A 16,954-nucleotide genomic window follows, 5' to 3' on the forward strand; every position below is an offset into this window, starting at 1 on the left:
AAACAAGGGTCCTGTACGTTTTTGGTGCGGTGCGATTAGAGCCATACAAAACGCTGCACACCAGGGGCGTCCCTAGGGTTGGTGTCACCCGGTGCGATAACACTTGGTGACACCCCTTTCGACGATCGCTGCAGGATGGATCAGATCTGCGGATTGAGCATAATGGATCGGACTCGCTGGGAAATCTTCACAAGTTGCAAACAAATCTTCAGAAAACGCAGTGAAATCGCAAACAAAACATGCGATTTTAAATCGCATCCAGTGTGAACCAAGCCTTAGTGGCGTCCCGAGGCAGGTGCGGGGTGACACCTACTGCACGGGGTGACACCGGACCCGCTCCGCGAAAAGGTAAGTCGTAAAGCAAGCAGACGATCCCCGCAGGATGGATCGGATCTGCGGATTGAGCGTCATGGATCGGACTCTGATCCATTATGCTCCCCAATCCGCAGATCCGATCCATCCTGCGGGGATCATCGGCATGCAACCTATACGGGGTGACACCGGACCCGCTCCACGAAAAGGTAAGTCGGAAAGAAAGCCAATGATCCCCGCAGGATGGATCGGATCTGCGGATTGAGCGTAATGGATCGGACTCCGATCCATTATGCTCCCCAATCCGCAGATCCGATCCATCCTGCAGGGATCGTCAGCATGCAACCTATATGGGGTGACACCGGACCCGCTCCACGAAAAGGTAAGTCGGAAAGAAAGCCAATGATCCCCGCAGGATGGATCGGATCTGCGGATTGAGCATAATGGATCGGACTCCGATCCATTATGCTCCCCAATCCGCAGATCCGATCCATCCTGCGGGGATCGTCAGCATGCAACCTATATGGGGTGACACCGGACCCGCTCCACAAAAAGGTAAGTTGTAAAGAAAGCCGACGGTCCCCGCAGGAATGACTTACCTTTTCGTGGAGCGGGTCCAGTGTCACCCCGTGCGTAGGTAGGTGTCACCCGGTGCGGCGCGCACCCCCCGCACCTGCCTCGGGACACCACTGCCGCACACAAATCACATGTGATTTGCACAGACATGCGGTGCGGTTCCTTTGCGAATCACATGTGATTCCTTTACCGCACCGCATACATGTGAACACAGGCTCAGTGGTCGAGGATATAAAAACAAACGAGAAATTGTTAAAACTTGACACTGAAAATGTTTTCTGCTAATTATTCACCGATTGTAAAGACTGACAATGATGGGGTTCGCCCTCCAATGCATTTTCAATTGAAATCAGTACAGAACACATGGCAATGGCCTGAAGTGTGAAGGTGCAGGAATTGAGGTGATCTGAAGTGTAAAGATGCAGGAATTGGGGTACCCTAAGGGGTAAAGGTGCAGGAACTGGGTTGATCTGAGGTGTGAAAGTACAGAAATTGGGGTTTTCTGTGGGTTGAAGGTACAGGAATTGGGGTGATCTGAGGGGTAAAGGTGCAGCAATTGGGGTGATCTAAGAGGTGAAGGTGCAGGAACTGGGGTGATATGAGGTAAGAAGGTGCAGGAACTGGGGTGATCTAAGAGGTGAAGGTGCAGGAACTGGGGTGGTCTAAGAGGTGAAGGTGCAGGAACTGGGGAGATATGAGGTAAGAAGGTGCAGGAACTGGGGTGATCTGAGGGGTAAAGGTGCAGGAACTGGGGTGGTCTAAGAGGTGAAGGTGCAGGAACTGGGGTGATCTGAGGGGTGAAGGTGCAGGGACTGGGGTGATATGAGGTAAGAAGGTGCAGGAACTGGGGTGATCTGAGGGGTAAAGGTGCAGGAACTGGGGTGGTCTAAGAGGTGAAGGTGCAGGAACTGGGGTGATCTGAGGGGTGAAGGTGCAGGGACTGGGGTGATCTGATGGGTGAAGGTGCAGGAACTGGGGTGATCTGGGGGGTGAAGGTGCAGGAACTGGGGTGATCTGAGGGGTGAAGGTGCAGGAACTGGGTTGATCTGAGGTGTGAAGGTGCAGGAACTGGGGTGGTCTAAGAGGTGAAGGTGCAGGAACTGGGGTGGTCTAAGAGGTGAAGGTGCAGGAACTGGGGTGGTCTAAGAGGTGAATGTGCAGGAACTGGGGTGATCTGAGGGGTGAAGGTGCAGGGACTGGGATGATCTGAGGGGTGAAGGTGCAGGGACTGGGGTGATCTGAGGGGTGAAGGTGCAGGGACTGGGGTGATCAGAGGGGCGAAGGTGCAGGAACTGGGGTGACTGATTAGTGTGCTGCTGATCCTTGACTGTCCAGTCTTGGTCTTTGGTGGGCTGTGCATGCGATGGTTGCAGTCTGGTGTGCAGGAATATTAGGCCCCGCCTCCACTGCCCTGTCTGGATCATAAGGCTGGATGAACAGAATCACAAATTCTTAGTTTTTTCCCTCTGCGGATGGTTTACAGGAAACATTTGTCTGCAGAGTATTCTGATGTTTCCGTGTTCCCTCCCCACAGAACATACATGACATACCAGATGTCCCGGGGCCTCGGTCACCAATCCCCCATCTCCTCTATAATAGGATGCAGTAAAATTCAGCGGCAGGAGATCTCTGGAAATAAAAGCAGCGATTATAATTCAGACAGAAACACGCAGATCTGTGAGACGCATCATTATATATGTATCCCTGTAAAGAGGACCTGTCCTGCGGAAGCTGTGCCATATATAAAAATACACAGAGGACCAGGGCTGGACTGACAACTCATGGGGCCCCCGGGCAATAGGGGATCATGGGGCCCCTGTGTCCTTGCCCAAACTCAAAAAAGCCTATGAAAAAGGTACCAGGGGCATCTCATGGGGCCCCCTACTGACCCCGGGCCCTCGGGCGGTGCCCGAGTTTCTAAATGGTCAGTTTTTAAGTGCCCCTGCCGAGGACAGAATACTAGTCACGTGTTCTCCCTGCAGCTGATCCTTTCCCCATGACTGTCTTGCCATGCCTAGTTCTGGAGGGGGCCATCTTGGTACCGCCTCCCCTTCTAAGAGCCCCCATGTGATGGTCAGTGATCTGATGACTGGAGGAGGGTAATGATGGAGAAACAGCATGAGAAGTGGAGGAAGCACATATCCACAGAATGAATGAAGAAGAAGAAGCAGGGAGATCCTACCGCTGCAGGTTCTTAGGTACAGCTTCCTCTCCAGGACTGGCAATCAGAGGCAGCACTCACACTACAGACATACAGCTAGGAGGCTACAGAACAGGAGTGCCTAGGCACCAGGGGCGGACTGACCATTTGGGCACTCGAGCACTGCCCAAGGGCCCGGGGTCAGCAGGGGGCCCCATGAGATGCCCCTGGTACCCTTCATAGGCTTTTTTGGTGTGGTTTGAGTGTGGGCGAGGACACAGGAGCCCCATGATCCCCTATTGCCCGGGGGCCCCATGAATTGTCAGTCCGCCCCTGCTAGGCACACTCACATTCCACGAGGTGCACTGCTATATTTTAAGAGGTGATCAGGACAACGGGACAACAAGGTCTTCTGTTCACTTCCCAGGCAGGACACTGTCTACATGGAGTTTGCATGTTCTCCCAGTGCTTGCTTGGGTTTCCTCCCACAGCCCATATGTTGGTAAGTTAACTGGTTCCAGTCTGCACTGGCCCTAATCTACAGTATGTATGCATGTGAGATGGGACCAGGGGTGGACTGACCATTTGGAAACTCGGGCACTGCCTGAGGGCCCGGGGTCAGTAGGGGGCCCCAGGAGGTGCCCCTGGTACCTTTTTCATAGGCTTTTTTGAGTTTGGGCAAGGACACAGGGGCCCCATGATCCCCTATTGCCGGGGGGCCCCATGAGTTGTCAGTCCGCCCCTGGATGGGACCCTTAGATTTGTACGTTCCTCGAGGGCGGAGACTGATGGAAATGTGTAGCATGTATATTGTAAATGTCTGTTATAAATACATTTCTAGATGTCCCCCATAACAAAGGAGTCCCTCACTTTTCATGTTCAAGTCCGCTTTAAGGAGACATCGGTGGGAACTCTCTCCAAGTGACGTACTGGGGTAGTAAAACGGTACTTTTGGTCACAGCTGCCATCTTTGTGTAGAAATACATTTTGCAGATAAAAGGTGCCAACTTCAGACAATTGAAATTAATACATATGTATGAAATAAATGACTCCATCCTTACATGATGGTCCCCAGAGTCCCCCCCCCTCCCCTTACATCAGGGTCCCAAGAGTTCCCCCCCTACATCAGGGATCCCCAAGGTCCCCAACCCCCCCCCCCCCCCCCTTATATTAAGGTCCCCAGAGTTTCCCCCTTTCTTAAATCAAGATCATCAGGGTCCCCAGAGCCCCCTCCCTTACATCAGGGTCCCAAGAGTTCCCCTGCTACATCAATGCTCCCCAGGGTCCCCCCCTTACATCAAGGTCCCCAAACCCCCCCTTATTATAAGGTCCCCAGAGTCACGGTCATCAGGGTCCCAAGAGGCCCCTCCCTTACTTTAGGGTCCTCATAGCTTCCACTTTCATCTGGGCCCAAGAGTTCCCCCCTTATATCAGCATACCCATATTTGCTCCCCTTACATCAGGGTCCCCAGAGACCCCTCTATACCAGAATTCCCCCCTTACATCAAGGTCCCCACACCCCCCCTCCCCTTATATTAAGGTCCCCAGAGTTCCCCCCTTCTATAATCAAGGTCATCAGCGTTCCCAGTTGCCAGAGTGCCGCTATTTCAGAGTCCCCTGCTCACATCAAGGTCCCCAGATCCCCCCTTCTTAAATCAAGGTCATCAGGGTCCCCCTCCCTCCCCATTATGTTAGGGTCTCCAGAGTCTCCCCCTGTCATGCAGGCTCCAAAGATTCACCCCCTTACATCAGGGTCCCCAGATTTCCCCCCTTATATCAGGGTCCCCAGAGCCCCCTCCCCCCCCATTACATTAGGGTCTCCAGAGTCCCCCTATATCAGAGTACTCTGCTTACATCAAGGTCCTCAAATCCGCCCTTCTTAAATCAAGGTCAGCAGGGTCCCCCCATTATGTTAGGGTCTCCAGAGTCTCCCCCTTTCATGCAGGCTCCAAAGATTCCCCCCCTTACATCAGGGTCCCCAGAGCCCCCCCCCTCTTGTATTAGGGTGCCCAGAATCCCCCAATACATCAGGGTCCCCAGATTTCCCCCCTTACATCAAGGTCCCCAGATCCCCCCTTCTTAAATCAAGGTCATCATGGTCCCCCCCCCATTACGCTAGGGTCTCCAGAGTCTCACCCTTTCATGCAGGCTCCAAAGATTCACCCCCTTACATCAGGGTCCCCCCTCTTGTATTAGGGTGCCCAGAATCCCCCCATACATTAGGCTACCCAGAATTCCCCCTTGGAAGCAGGCAGTAGGCTGGGAAGCAAAGCAGTGGGAGCAGATCTGGAGAATGAAGTTTGGTCCTTCTCCTCTGAATTCCGGGGCCCGGGGCCAACCACTGGAGATGATAACAGTGATGGACAGCAGCGATGGGTGGAACCTGTGCTGAAGATGATGAATGAAAGGGGCGACGCCAGGGACAGTCAGACTAGGGAGGAAAGAGCTAGATGATAATGGGCGTCCTTCCTTCAACTAGAAAATGAGGCCGTCTCGTTCTGAAAGATCCTTGGAATCTACAGTCTGATCACTTCAAAGTATCGAAAACCAGAAACAAACATGATCACCCGGTGATCCTGCCAGTAACACACTTCCTGTCCTCGGGTGACAACGCTCACTCACTGCACTGTGTCCCTGGAGGAGCAGCACGGTAGCTGATGTTCCGATGATGGGGATTGGCTGGTGTTTGGGTTCAGGTGCGACTCGTATTTGTAGGAAGGTGTTTATCATCATCAACCATCTCTGTCCTGTACTGTGGAGACACGCGGGGAATGTGACAACCCAGAGGAATCCCTGCAATGCTGACACCTCAGAGCCGTGACATCTGCTGCCCCCCCCCCCCCCCCCCCCCAGGGCTACGGATTCTGTATTCCTAGGAAAGCGCAGGGCCGGGGTAACGCAGGGGCATGAGGGGCCCCCCAGGACAAAACTCTTCATTCCTCATAAAAGAGCGACTCCAGGTGCCGAGGATTTCCATTCTTCTGCGATCCACGAAACTCCGCAACAGCGCTAAAGTCTGTGAACCTTCAGGGCCGCTTCACACCATAGAAACGCAGTCCAGGTGTGTTCCGGATGCATTTCCGCATGCGCGTTATGATGCGGTTTGGGCGCAATACGGTGCATTTTTGTTGCGTTTTTGACACGCTCTGGTGCATTTTTGATGCTTTTTTGATGCGTTCTGGTGCATTTCTGATGCTTTTTTGACGCGTTCTGGTGCATTTTCGATGCTTTTTTGACGCGTTCCGGTGCATTTTTTTTATACTTTCCAGTTCATTTTCCCCCTCTCTTCAATTTAAATTGGGACATGTGCGTTCCAGTTAGTTTTTGGTGCGTTTGGTGCATTTTTGATGCGTTTTACTGCATTCCAGTACAGTTCTTTGCAGAAAAAATGCAAAAAGAGAGAGGGAAACATGAACATGCACGTTCCAGTGAATTTTTGGTGCATCTGGTAGATCTGGTGCGTTTTGATGCATTTTACTGCGTTCCAGTACAGTTCTTTGCAGTAAAAAATGCAGCCTGTTCTACTTTTTTTTCTGCAACTGGAACGCACTGGAACTGCAAGCAGGGCTGCTGTTAGAAATGCGTTTTGATGCATTTTATTGCATTCCAGTACAGTTCTTTGCAGGAAAAATGCAAAAAGAGAGGGGGAAACGAACATGTGCGTTCCAGTGCATTTTTGGTACATTCTGGTGCTTTTTACTGCTTTCCAGTACAGTTCATTGCAGGAAAATTGCAAAAAGAGAGGGGGAAAATGAACATGTGCGTTCCAGTGCATTTTTGGTACATTCTGGTGCGCTTTGATGCATTTTACTGTGTTCCAGTACAGTCCTTTGCAGGGAAAATGCAAAAAAGGAGGGAAAAGTGAACATGTGCATTTTAGTCCATTTTTTGTGCATTCTTGATGCGTTTTATTGCGTTCCAGTACAGTTCTTTGCAGGAAAAATGCAAAAGGAGAGAGGGGGGATAAATGAACATGTGCGTTCCAGTGCATTTTTGGTGCATTCTGGTGCGTTTTGATGCATTTTACCGCATTCCAGTACAGTTTTTGCAGTACAATTGCAAACAAGTGAGGGGAAAAATGAACATGTGCGTTCCAGTGCATTTTTTGGTACATTCTGGTGCGTTTTACTGCATTCCACTACAGTTCTTTGCAGGAAAAATGCAAATAGGGGAAAAAGGAACATGTGCATTTTTGGTACATTGTGGTGCATTTTGATGTGTTTTACAGCATTCCAGTACAGTTCTTTGCAGGACAGATTCAAAAAGAGAGAGGGAAACATGAACATGTGCGTTCCAGTGAATTTTTGGTGCACTGGTGCGTTTTGTTGCATTTTACTATGTTCCAGTACAGTTCTTTGCAGTAAAACTGCAGCCTGTTCTACTTTTTTTTCTGCAACTGGAACGCACTGGAACTGCAAGCAGGGCTGCTGTTAGAAATGCGTTTTGATGCATTTTACTGCATTCCAGTACAGTTCTTTGCAGGAAAAATGCAAAAAGAGAAGGAAAAATGAACATGTGTGTTCCAGTGCATTTTTGGTACATTCTGGTGCGTTTTGATGCATTTTACTGCATTCCAGTACAGTTCATTGCAGGAAAAATGCAAAAAGAGAGGGGGAAAATGAACATGTGCGTTCCAGTGCATTTTTCATGCATTCTGGTGCGTTTTGATGCGTTTTACTGCATTCCAGTACAGTTCTTTGCAGGAAAAATGCAAAAAGAGAGGGGGAAACATGAACATGTGCGTTCCAGTGCATTGTTGGTGCATTCTGGTGCGTTTTACTGCATTCCAGTACAGTTCATTACAGGAAAATTGCAAAAAGAGAGGGAAAATGAACATGTGCGTTCCAGTGCATTTTTCATGCATTCTGGTGCATTTTGATGCGTTTTACTGCATTCCAGTACAGTTCTTTGCAGGAAAAATGCAAAGAGAGTGAAGGAAACATGAACATGTGCGTTCCAGTGAATTTTTGGTGCATCTGGTGCGTTTTGATGCATTTTACTGCGTTCCAGTACAGTTCTTTGCAGTAAAAATGCAGCCTGTTCTACTTTTTTTTCTGCAACTGGAATGCACTGGAACTGCAAGCAGGGCTGCTGTTAGAAATGCGTTTTGATGCATTTTACTGCATTCCAGTACAGTTCTTTGCAAGAAAAATGCAAAAAGAGAGGGGGGGAAACGAACATGTGCGTTCCAGTGCATTTTTCATGCATTCTGGTGCGTTTTGATGCGTTTTACTGCATTCCAGTACAGTTCTTTGCAGGAAAAATGCAAAAAGAGAGGGAAAAATGAACATGTGCGTTCCAGTGCATTTTTGGTACATTCTGGTGCGTTTTACTGTGTTCCAGTACAGTTCATTGCAGGAAAATTGCAAAAAGAGAGGGGGAAAATGAACATGTGCGTTCCAGTGCATTGTTGGTGCATTCTGGTGCGTTTTAGTGAATTCCAGTTCTTTGCAAGAGAGATTCAAAAAGAGAGGGGGAAACATGAACATGTGCGTTCCAATGCATGTTTCATACATGCTGGTGCGTTTTGATGCATTTTACTGCATTCCAGTACAGTTCTTTGCAGGAAAAATGCAAAAAGAGAGGGGGGAAATTAACACGTGCGTTCCAGTGCATTTGTGGTGCTTTTTGGTGCATTCCGGTGCGTTTTGATGCCTTTTACTAGATTCCAGTAGAGTTCTTTGCAAGAAAAATGCATCCTGTTCTGCACCCGGAACGCACTGGAACTGCCAGCGCTGATGTGAACTATGACATTGACAACCATATCACCTACTTTCTGTGCGTTTTGGAAGCAGAAAAAAAGCAACTGAAACGCATGTGAAGTGGCCCTAAGGGCCGGTTCACACCATAGAATGTAGTCCAGGTGCATCCCGGATGCGTTTTTCCGCATGAGCATTTTTGGTGCATTCCGGTGCATTTTTTATGCCTTTTTGATGCGTTCCAGTGTGTTTTTCATGTGTTCCGGTTAATGTTTCCCCCTCTGTTTTTCTTCTATTTAAAAAGGGATATGTGCGTTCCGGTGCGTTTTTTGTGCTTTCTTTATGCGTTTTACTGTACTCCAGCACAGTTCTGTGCAGGAATAATGCAGCCTTTTCTGCCTCTTTTTCTGCAACTGGAACGCACCGGAACGGCCAGCACTGATGTGAACTATGACACTGACAACTATATCACCGACTTTGTGTGCGTTTTGGACACAGAAAAAAAACACCTGAAACGCATGGAGTGTGAAGTGACCCTGAGGCCGGTTCACACCATAGAATGCAGTCCAGGTGCGTCCATGGAGTGTGAACCGACCCTAAAGGTGAATTTCAGGCAGATATAAATATCACAAATAAACGCAGCTCTATAATCATTCATAATCATGACATGTATGCTTGAGATACAATCAGTGGAAGTACCTGAATGTAACCTGGTGTAAGCCTCGAGTCTCTGTACAGTGGAGAGGAAAAAGCAGCACAAGGAACCAATCAATCCATGTGCTGACAAGAAGCACGCTGATAGGAGGAGAGATCAGAGTGACAGAGAAATGAGCTCATCACTGTGCTGCTTCTTCGTCCATTTATAGGCTGATGGAGGGTCCAGGATGACCTACCCCAAAGGCTCCTCCACAGGGTGGATGAATATACAGACACACACAGTACTTACCGGGCCTTGCTCAGTTTCAGGATGTGATCTTTGCCGTGGATCTGGACCATATACTCAGCCTGGTTCTCATACAGCACCTGGAAAACGGGAGGTTCTATTAATGCTGAGTTTAATCAAGAGATGGTCAGAGACTGCAGACAGTACAGGAGATGACCAGAGACTGCGGACAGTACAGGAGATGACCAGAGACTGCGGACACAGTACAGGAGATGATCAGAGATTGCAGACAGTACAGGAGATGACCAGAGACTGCGGACACAGTACAGGAGATGACCAGAGACTGCAGACAGTACAGGAGATGATCAGAGACTGCAGACATAGTACAGGAGATGATCAGAGATTGCAGACAGTACAGGAGATGACCAGAGACTGCAGACACAGTACAGGAGATGACCAGAGACTGCGGACATAGTACAGGAGATGACCAGAGACTGCGGACACAGTACAGGAGATGACCAGAGACTGCGGACACAGTACAGGAGATGACCAGAGACTGCAGACACAGTACAGGAGATGACCAGAGACTGCAGACACAGTACAGGAGATGACCAGAGACTGCAGACACAGTACAGGAGATGACCAGAGACTGCAGACACAGTACAGGGGATGACCAGAGACTGCGGACACAGTACAGGAGATGACCAGAGACTGCGGACACAGTACAGGAGGAGACCAGAGACTGCGGACACAGTACAGGAGATGACCAGAGACTGCGGACATAGTACAGGGGATGACCAGAGACTGCAGACAGTACAGGAGATGACCAGAGACTGCGGACACAGTACAGGAGATGACCAGAGACTGCGGACACAGTACAGGAGATGACCAGAGACTGCGGACACAGTACAGGAGATGACCAGAGACTGCGGACACAGTACAGGAGATGACCAGAGACTGCGGACATAGTACAGGAGATGACCAGAGACTGCGGACACAGTACAGGAGATGACCAGAGACTGCGGACACAGTACAGGAGATGACCAGAGACTGCGGACATAGTACAGGAGATGACCAGAGACTGCGGACACAGTACAGGAGATGACCAGAGACTGCGGACACAGTACAGGAGATGACCAGAGACTGCGGACATAGTACAGGAGATGACCAGAGACTGCGGACACAATACAGGAGATGACCAGAGACTGCAGACATACAGTTGTGGCCAAAATTATTCAACCCCCAATGCTGTAAAGGGGTTTAGGGACTATAGTGTACATTTGGAATTGTATTCAGAATCAAATCCTACAAGGACGTTGTAACTACCCAAATGCAACTAAAATGACATCAATTGTTTATGTAATACAGTAGTAAATGGTTCTTATGTGGTTTCTTCATTGCCACAATTATTCAACCCCTTAAAGACTACCACTCTGAAGAACAGAGGTTCATACAGGTGCTTTCCATCAGGTATTGAAAACACCTGTGGATGTCACCGAGCAGCAATCAAGCATAATAAGCACCAATTAGGCAGCTTTAAAATGACTGTGATACTCAGCTCCTTCTAGACATTTACTGGTGTGGTTACAAACATGGTGAAGGCAAGAGAATGGTCCAGGAAGACAAGAGAAGAGGTGATTTCTCTTCACAGGAAGGGCAATGGCTATAAGAAGATTGCAAAGATGTTAAACATACCAAGAGACACCTTAGGAAGCATCATTCGCAAATTCAAGGCAAAGGGCACTGTTGAAACGCTACCTGGTCGTGGCAGAAAGAAGATGCTGACTTCGACTGCTGTGCGCTACCTGAAGCGTAGAGTGGAGAGAAGTCCCCGTGTGACTGCTGAGGAACTGAGAAAAGATTTGTCAGATGTGGGTACAGAAGTTTCAGCCCAGACAATAAGACGCACACTGCGTAATGAAGGCCTCCGTGCCAGAACTCCCAGGCGTACCCCCTTGCTGTCTCCAAAGAATAAGAAGAGTCGACTGCAGTATGCCAAAAGCCATGTGGACAAACCACAAAAGTTGTGGGATAGTGTTCTGTGGACTGATGAAACAAAATTAGAACTGTTTGGGCCCATGGATCAACGCTATGTTTGGAGGAGGAAGAACAAGGCCTATGATGAAAAGAACACCTTGCCTACTGTGAAGCATGGTGGAGGGTCAATCATGCTTTGGGGCTGTTTTGCTTCTGCAGGTACAGGGAAGCTTCAGCGTGTGCAAGGTACCATGAATTCTCTTCAGTACCAGGAGATATTGGATGGAAACGTGATGCAGTCCGTCACACACCTGAGGCTTGGGAGACGTTGGACCTTTCAACAGGACAATGATCCCAAGCATACCTCCAAGTCCACTAGAGCATGGTTGCAGAGGAAAGGCTGGAACATTTTGGAGTGGCCATCGCAGTCACCAGACTTAAATCCGATTGAGAACCTCTGGTGGGACTTAAAGAAAGCAGTTGCAGTGCGCAAGCCTAAGAATGTGACTGAACTGGAGGCCTTTGCCCATGAAGAATGGGCGAAGATACCCGTAGATCGCTGCAAGACACTTGTGTCAAGCTATGCTTCACGTTTAAAAGCTGTTATAACTGTAAAAGGATGCTGTACTAAGTACTAAGATTGAATGTCACTTGGGGGTTGAATAAAACTGATAATGCTGTGAGCACAGAAAAGACATTTGTGGTTATTTCATTATAACTGTTATGTTATATTTGTCTGACCTACAAGTGCCTCTTTAATGTAAATGTAAGCAAGATGACTGAATGATCAAAAGCAATGTCAAACTGGCCAAAACACTCAATTTCAGTGGGGGTTGAATAATTTTGGCCACAACTGTAGTACAGGAGATGACCAGAGACTGCGGACATAGTACAGGAGATGACCAAAGACTGCAGACACAGTACAGGAGATGACCAGAGACTGCGGATATAGTACAGGAGATGACCAGAGACTGCAGACATAGTACAGGAGATGACCAGAGACTGCGGACATAGTACAGGAGATGACCAAAGACTGCAGACAGTACAGGAGATGGTCACAGACTGCGGACATATTACAAGAGATGGTCAGAGACTGCAGACATAGTACAGGAGATGACCAGAGACTGCAGACAGTACAGGAGATGGTCACAGACTGCGGACATATTACAAGAGATGGTCAGAGACTGCAGACATAGTACAGGAGATGACCAGAGACTGCAGACAGTGCAGGAGATGGTCAGAGACTGCAGACATATTACAAGAGATGGTCAGAGACTGCTGACATATTACAAGAGATGGTCAGAGACTGCAGACAATACTACAGGAGAAGAACAGAGACTGCAGACATAGTACAGGAGATGACCAGAGACTGCAGACAGTACAGGAGATGACCAAAGACTGCGGACACAGTACAGGAGATGACCAGAGACTGCGGACAGTACAGGAGATGACCAGAGACTGCGGACACAGTACAGGAGATGATCAGAGATTGCAGACAGTACAGGAGATGACCAGAGACTGCGGACAGTACAGGAGATGACCAGAGACTGCGGACACAGTACAGGAGATGACCAGAGACTGCAGACAGTACAGGAGATGACCAGAGACTGCGGACATAGTACAGGAGATGATCAGAGATTGCAGACAGTACAGGAGATGACCAGAGACTGCAGACACAGTACAGGAGATGACCAGAGACTGCGGACATAGTACAGGAGATGACCAGAGACTGCGGACACAGTACAGGAGATGACCAGAGACTGCGGACACAGTACAGGAGATGACCAGAGACTGCAGACATAGTACAGGAGATGACCAGAGGCTGCGGACATAGTACAGGAGATGACCAGAGACTGCGGACACAGTACAGGAGATGACCAGAGACTGCAGACATAGTACAGGAGATGACCAGAGACTGCGGACATAGTACAGGAGATGACCAGAGACTGCGGACACAGTACAGGAGATGACCAGAGACTGCGGACATAGTACAGGAGATGACCAGAGACTGCGGACACAGTACAGGAGATGACCAGAGACTGCGGACACAGTACAGGAGATGACCAGAGACTGCGGACATAGTACAGGAGATGACCAGAGACTGCGGACACAGTACAGGAGATGACCAGAGACTGCGGACATAGTACAGGAGATGACCAAAGACTGCAGACACAGTACAGGAGATGACCAGAGACTGCGGACATAGTACAGGAGATGACCAGAGACTGCAGACACAGTACAGGAGATGACCAGAGACTGCGGACACAGTACAGGAGATGACCAAAGACTGCAGACACAGTACAGGAGATGACCAGAGACTGCGGACACAGTACAGGAGATGACCAGAGACTGCGGACATAGTACAGGAGATGACCAGAGACTGCAGACACAGTACAGGAGATGACCAAAGACTGCGGACACAGTACAGGAGATGACCAGAGACTGCAGACATAGTACAGGGGATGACCAGAGACTGCAGACAGTACAGGAGATGGTCACAGACTGCGGACATATTACAAGAGATGGTCAGAGACTGCAGACATAGTACAGGAGATGACCAGAGACTGCAGACAGTACAGGAGATGGTCACAGACTGCGGACATATTACAAGAGATGGTCAGAGACTGCAGACATAGTACAGGAGATGACCAGAGACTGCAGACAGTGCAGGAGATGGTCAGAGACTGCAGACATATTACAAGAGATGGTCAGAGACTGCTGACATATTACAAGAGATGGTCAGAGACTGCAGACAATACTACAGGAGAAGAACAGAGACTGCAGACATAGTACAGGAGATGACCAGAGACTGCAGACAGTACAGGAGATGACCAGAGACTGCGGACACAGTACAGGAGATGACCAGAGACTGCGGACACAGTATAGGAGATGACCAGAGACTGCGGACACAGTACAGGAGATGACCAGAGACTGCAGACACAGTACAGGAGATGACCAGAGACTGCGGACACAGTACAGGAGATGACCAGAGACTGCAGACATAGTACAGGAGATGACCAGAGACTGCGGACATAGTACAGGAGATGACCAGAGACTGCAGACATAGTACAGGAGATGACCAGAGACTGCGGACATATTACAAGAGATGGTCAGAGACTGCAGACAATACTACAGGAGAAGAACAGAGACTGCAGACATAGTACAGGAGATGACCAGAGACTGCGGACATATTACAAGAGATGGTCAGAGACTGCAGATGTACTACAGGAGATTGTCAGAGACTGCAGACATACTACAGGAGAAGGTCAGAGATTGCAGACATGCTACAGGAGATGGTCAGAGACTGCAGACATAGTACAGGAGATGGTCAGAGATTGCAGACATAGTACAGGAGATGGTTAGAGACTGTGAATGTGCTGTTTGAGCCCAGGGACTTGTTCAGGAGACAATCACTGAATGAACACAGATTACATATGACTGCTAGAGATCACTGCTTTTGCAGCTCCCTTACCAATCAATAATTTCACATTTGCGCTCACTCTGCTCTCTCCTGCTATCAGCATATTCTGGACTGGAAGGGGGGGAAGTGTCCGGACTGGAAGGGGGGGGGAAAGTGTCCGGACTGGAAGGGGGTGAAAGTGTCCGGACTGGAAGGGGGTGAAAGTGTCCTGACTGGAAGGGGGTGAAAGTGTCCTGACTGGAAGGGGGTGAAAGTGTCCGGACTGGAAGGGGGTGAAAGTGTCCGGACTGGAAGGGGGAGGAAAGTGTCCGGACTGGAAGGGGGTGAAAGTGTCCGGACTGGAAGGGGGGGAAAGTGTCCGGACTGGAAGGGGGTGAAAGTGTCCGGACTGGAAGGGGGTGAAAGTGTCCGGACTGGAAGGGGGTGAAAGTGTCCGGACTGGAAGGGGGTGAAAGTGTCCGGACTGGAAGGGGGGGGAAGTGTCCGGACTGGAAGGGGGGGGAAGTGTCCGGACTGGAAGGGGGGGAAAGTGTCCGGACTGGAAGGGGGTGAAAGTGTCCGGACTGGAAGGGGGAGGAAAGTGTCCGGACTGGAAGGGGGTGAAAGTGTCCGGACTGGAAGGGGGGGAAAGTGTCCGGACTGGAAGGGGGTGAAAGTGTCCGGACTGGAAGGGGGTGAAAGTGTCCGGACTGGAAGGGGGTGAAAGTGTCCGGACTGGAAGGGGGTGAAAGTGTCCGGACTGGAAGGGGGGGGAAGTGTCCGGACTGGAAGGGGGGGAAAGTGTCCGGACTGGAAGGGGGGGGAAGTGTCCGGACTGGAAGGGGGGGAAAGTGTCCGGACTGGAAGGGGGTGAAAGTGTCCGGACTGGAAGGGGGTGAAAGTGTCCGGACTGGAAGGGGGTGAAAGTGTCCGGACTGGAAGGGGGGGAAAGTGTCCGGACTGGAAGGGGGGAAAGTGTCCGGACTGGAAGGGGGTGAAAGTGTCCGGACTGGAAGGGGGGGGGGGAAAGTGTCCGGACTGGAAGGGGGGAAAGTGTCCGGACTGGTAGGGGGGGGGGAAAGTGTCCGGACTGGAAGGGGTTAAGATTTACCCTTAGGCATGAAGGGGTTAAATAGGAACGATCTACATTGCTACATTCTCAGCCAGAAATCCGCATGTCCATCTACTCGCTCCTCTCCATTTTTCTGATGAGATGATCACCTTGTGCGTGTTGGGCGCTCCAGGACGCTCATCGCCGTTGTCTGATATTTCCCGATTCAACGTACCGGGGATGGCTGCAGGAAATGGGTACAAAGAGGAAATAATCAGCACACAGTCTGTCTCATTTCAGTTTATTGTAACATTTTACATGGGCTACGTTCACATTTGTGCGCAAAATTGTGTGCTTTTCCCAGGGGCGGACTGACAACTCATGGGGCCCTCGGGCAATAGGGGATCATGGGGCCCCTGTGTCCTCGCCCACACTCAAAGCACACAGAAAAAAGCCTATAAAAAGGTACCAGGGGCATCTCATGGGGCCCCCTACTGACCCCAGGCCCTCAGGCAGTGCCCGAGTTCCCAAATGGTCAGTCCGCCCCTGGCTTTTCTACACCCAGACAAACACAGTGGTGCCATCGACTCTCGTGGTTCTATTCACACCAGGGGCGGACTGACCATTTGGGAACTCGGGCACTGCCTGAGGGCCTGGGGTCAGTAGGGGGCCCCATGAGATGCCCCTGGTACCTTTCATAGATTTTTTTGGGTGTGGTTTGATTGCGGGCGAGGACACAGGGGCCCCATGATCTCTGTTCTGTCCCCACATGAAGGCGAATGAAGGTATAACTGACAATAGCTGTGTAACTTCCTACCTTCGTATCCAGGCAGTGGAGCAGACCGGACCGGCAGATGCTCAGGTTAGATGGATCCAAACGTATACATGAGAATGAAATCAGCGTGGGTTTATTTGG

The 16,954-nt window shown here is 49.9% G+C and overlaps 1 protein-coding gene across 1 annotated transcript in view; it reads right to left on the reverse strand.

The window, feature by feature from the left end:
• The window catches only part of ADAM33 (ADAM metallopeptidase domain 33), a 66,179-nt gene that overhangs the window by 35,664 nt on the left and 13,561 nt on the right, over positions 1-16,954 (reverse strand). Inside the window, exons 2-4 of the mRNA XM_089662199.1 lie at positions 16,209-16,282; positions 9,674-9,750; positions 2,439-2,517 (exon numbers count right to left, since the gene is read on the reverse strand). Coding sequence (XP_089518325.1) covers positions 2,439-2,517; positions 9,674-9,750; positions 16,209-16,282 — 230 coding nt within the window. The remainder of the gene's footprint in view (positions 1-2,438; positions 2,518-9,673; positions 9,751-16,208; positions 16,283-16,954) is intronic.

The sequence above is a fragment of the Staurois parvus genome, unplaced genomic scaffold (assembly GCF_062004578.1).
Source record: "Staurois parvus isolate SC_StPar_1 unplaced genomic scaffold, SC_StPar_1.0 ptg001437l, whole genome shotgun sequence".
In the NCBI taxonomy this organism is placed as follows: Eukaryota; Metazoa; Chordata; class Amphibia; order Anura; family Ranidae; genus Staurois; species Staurois parvus.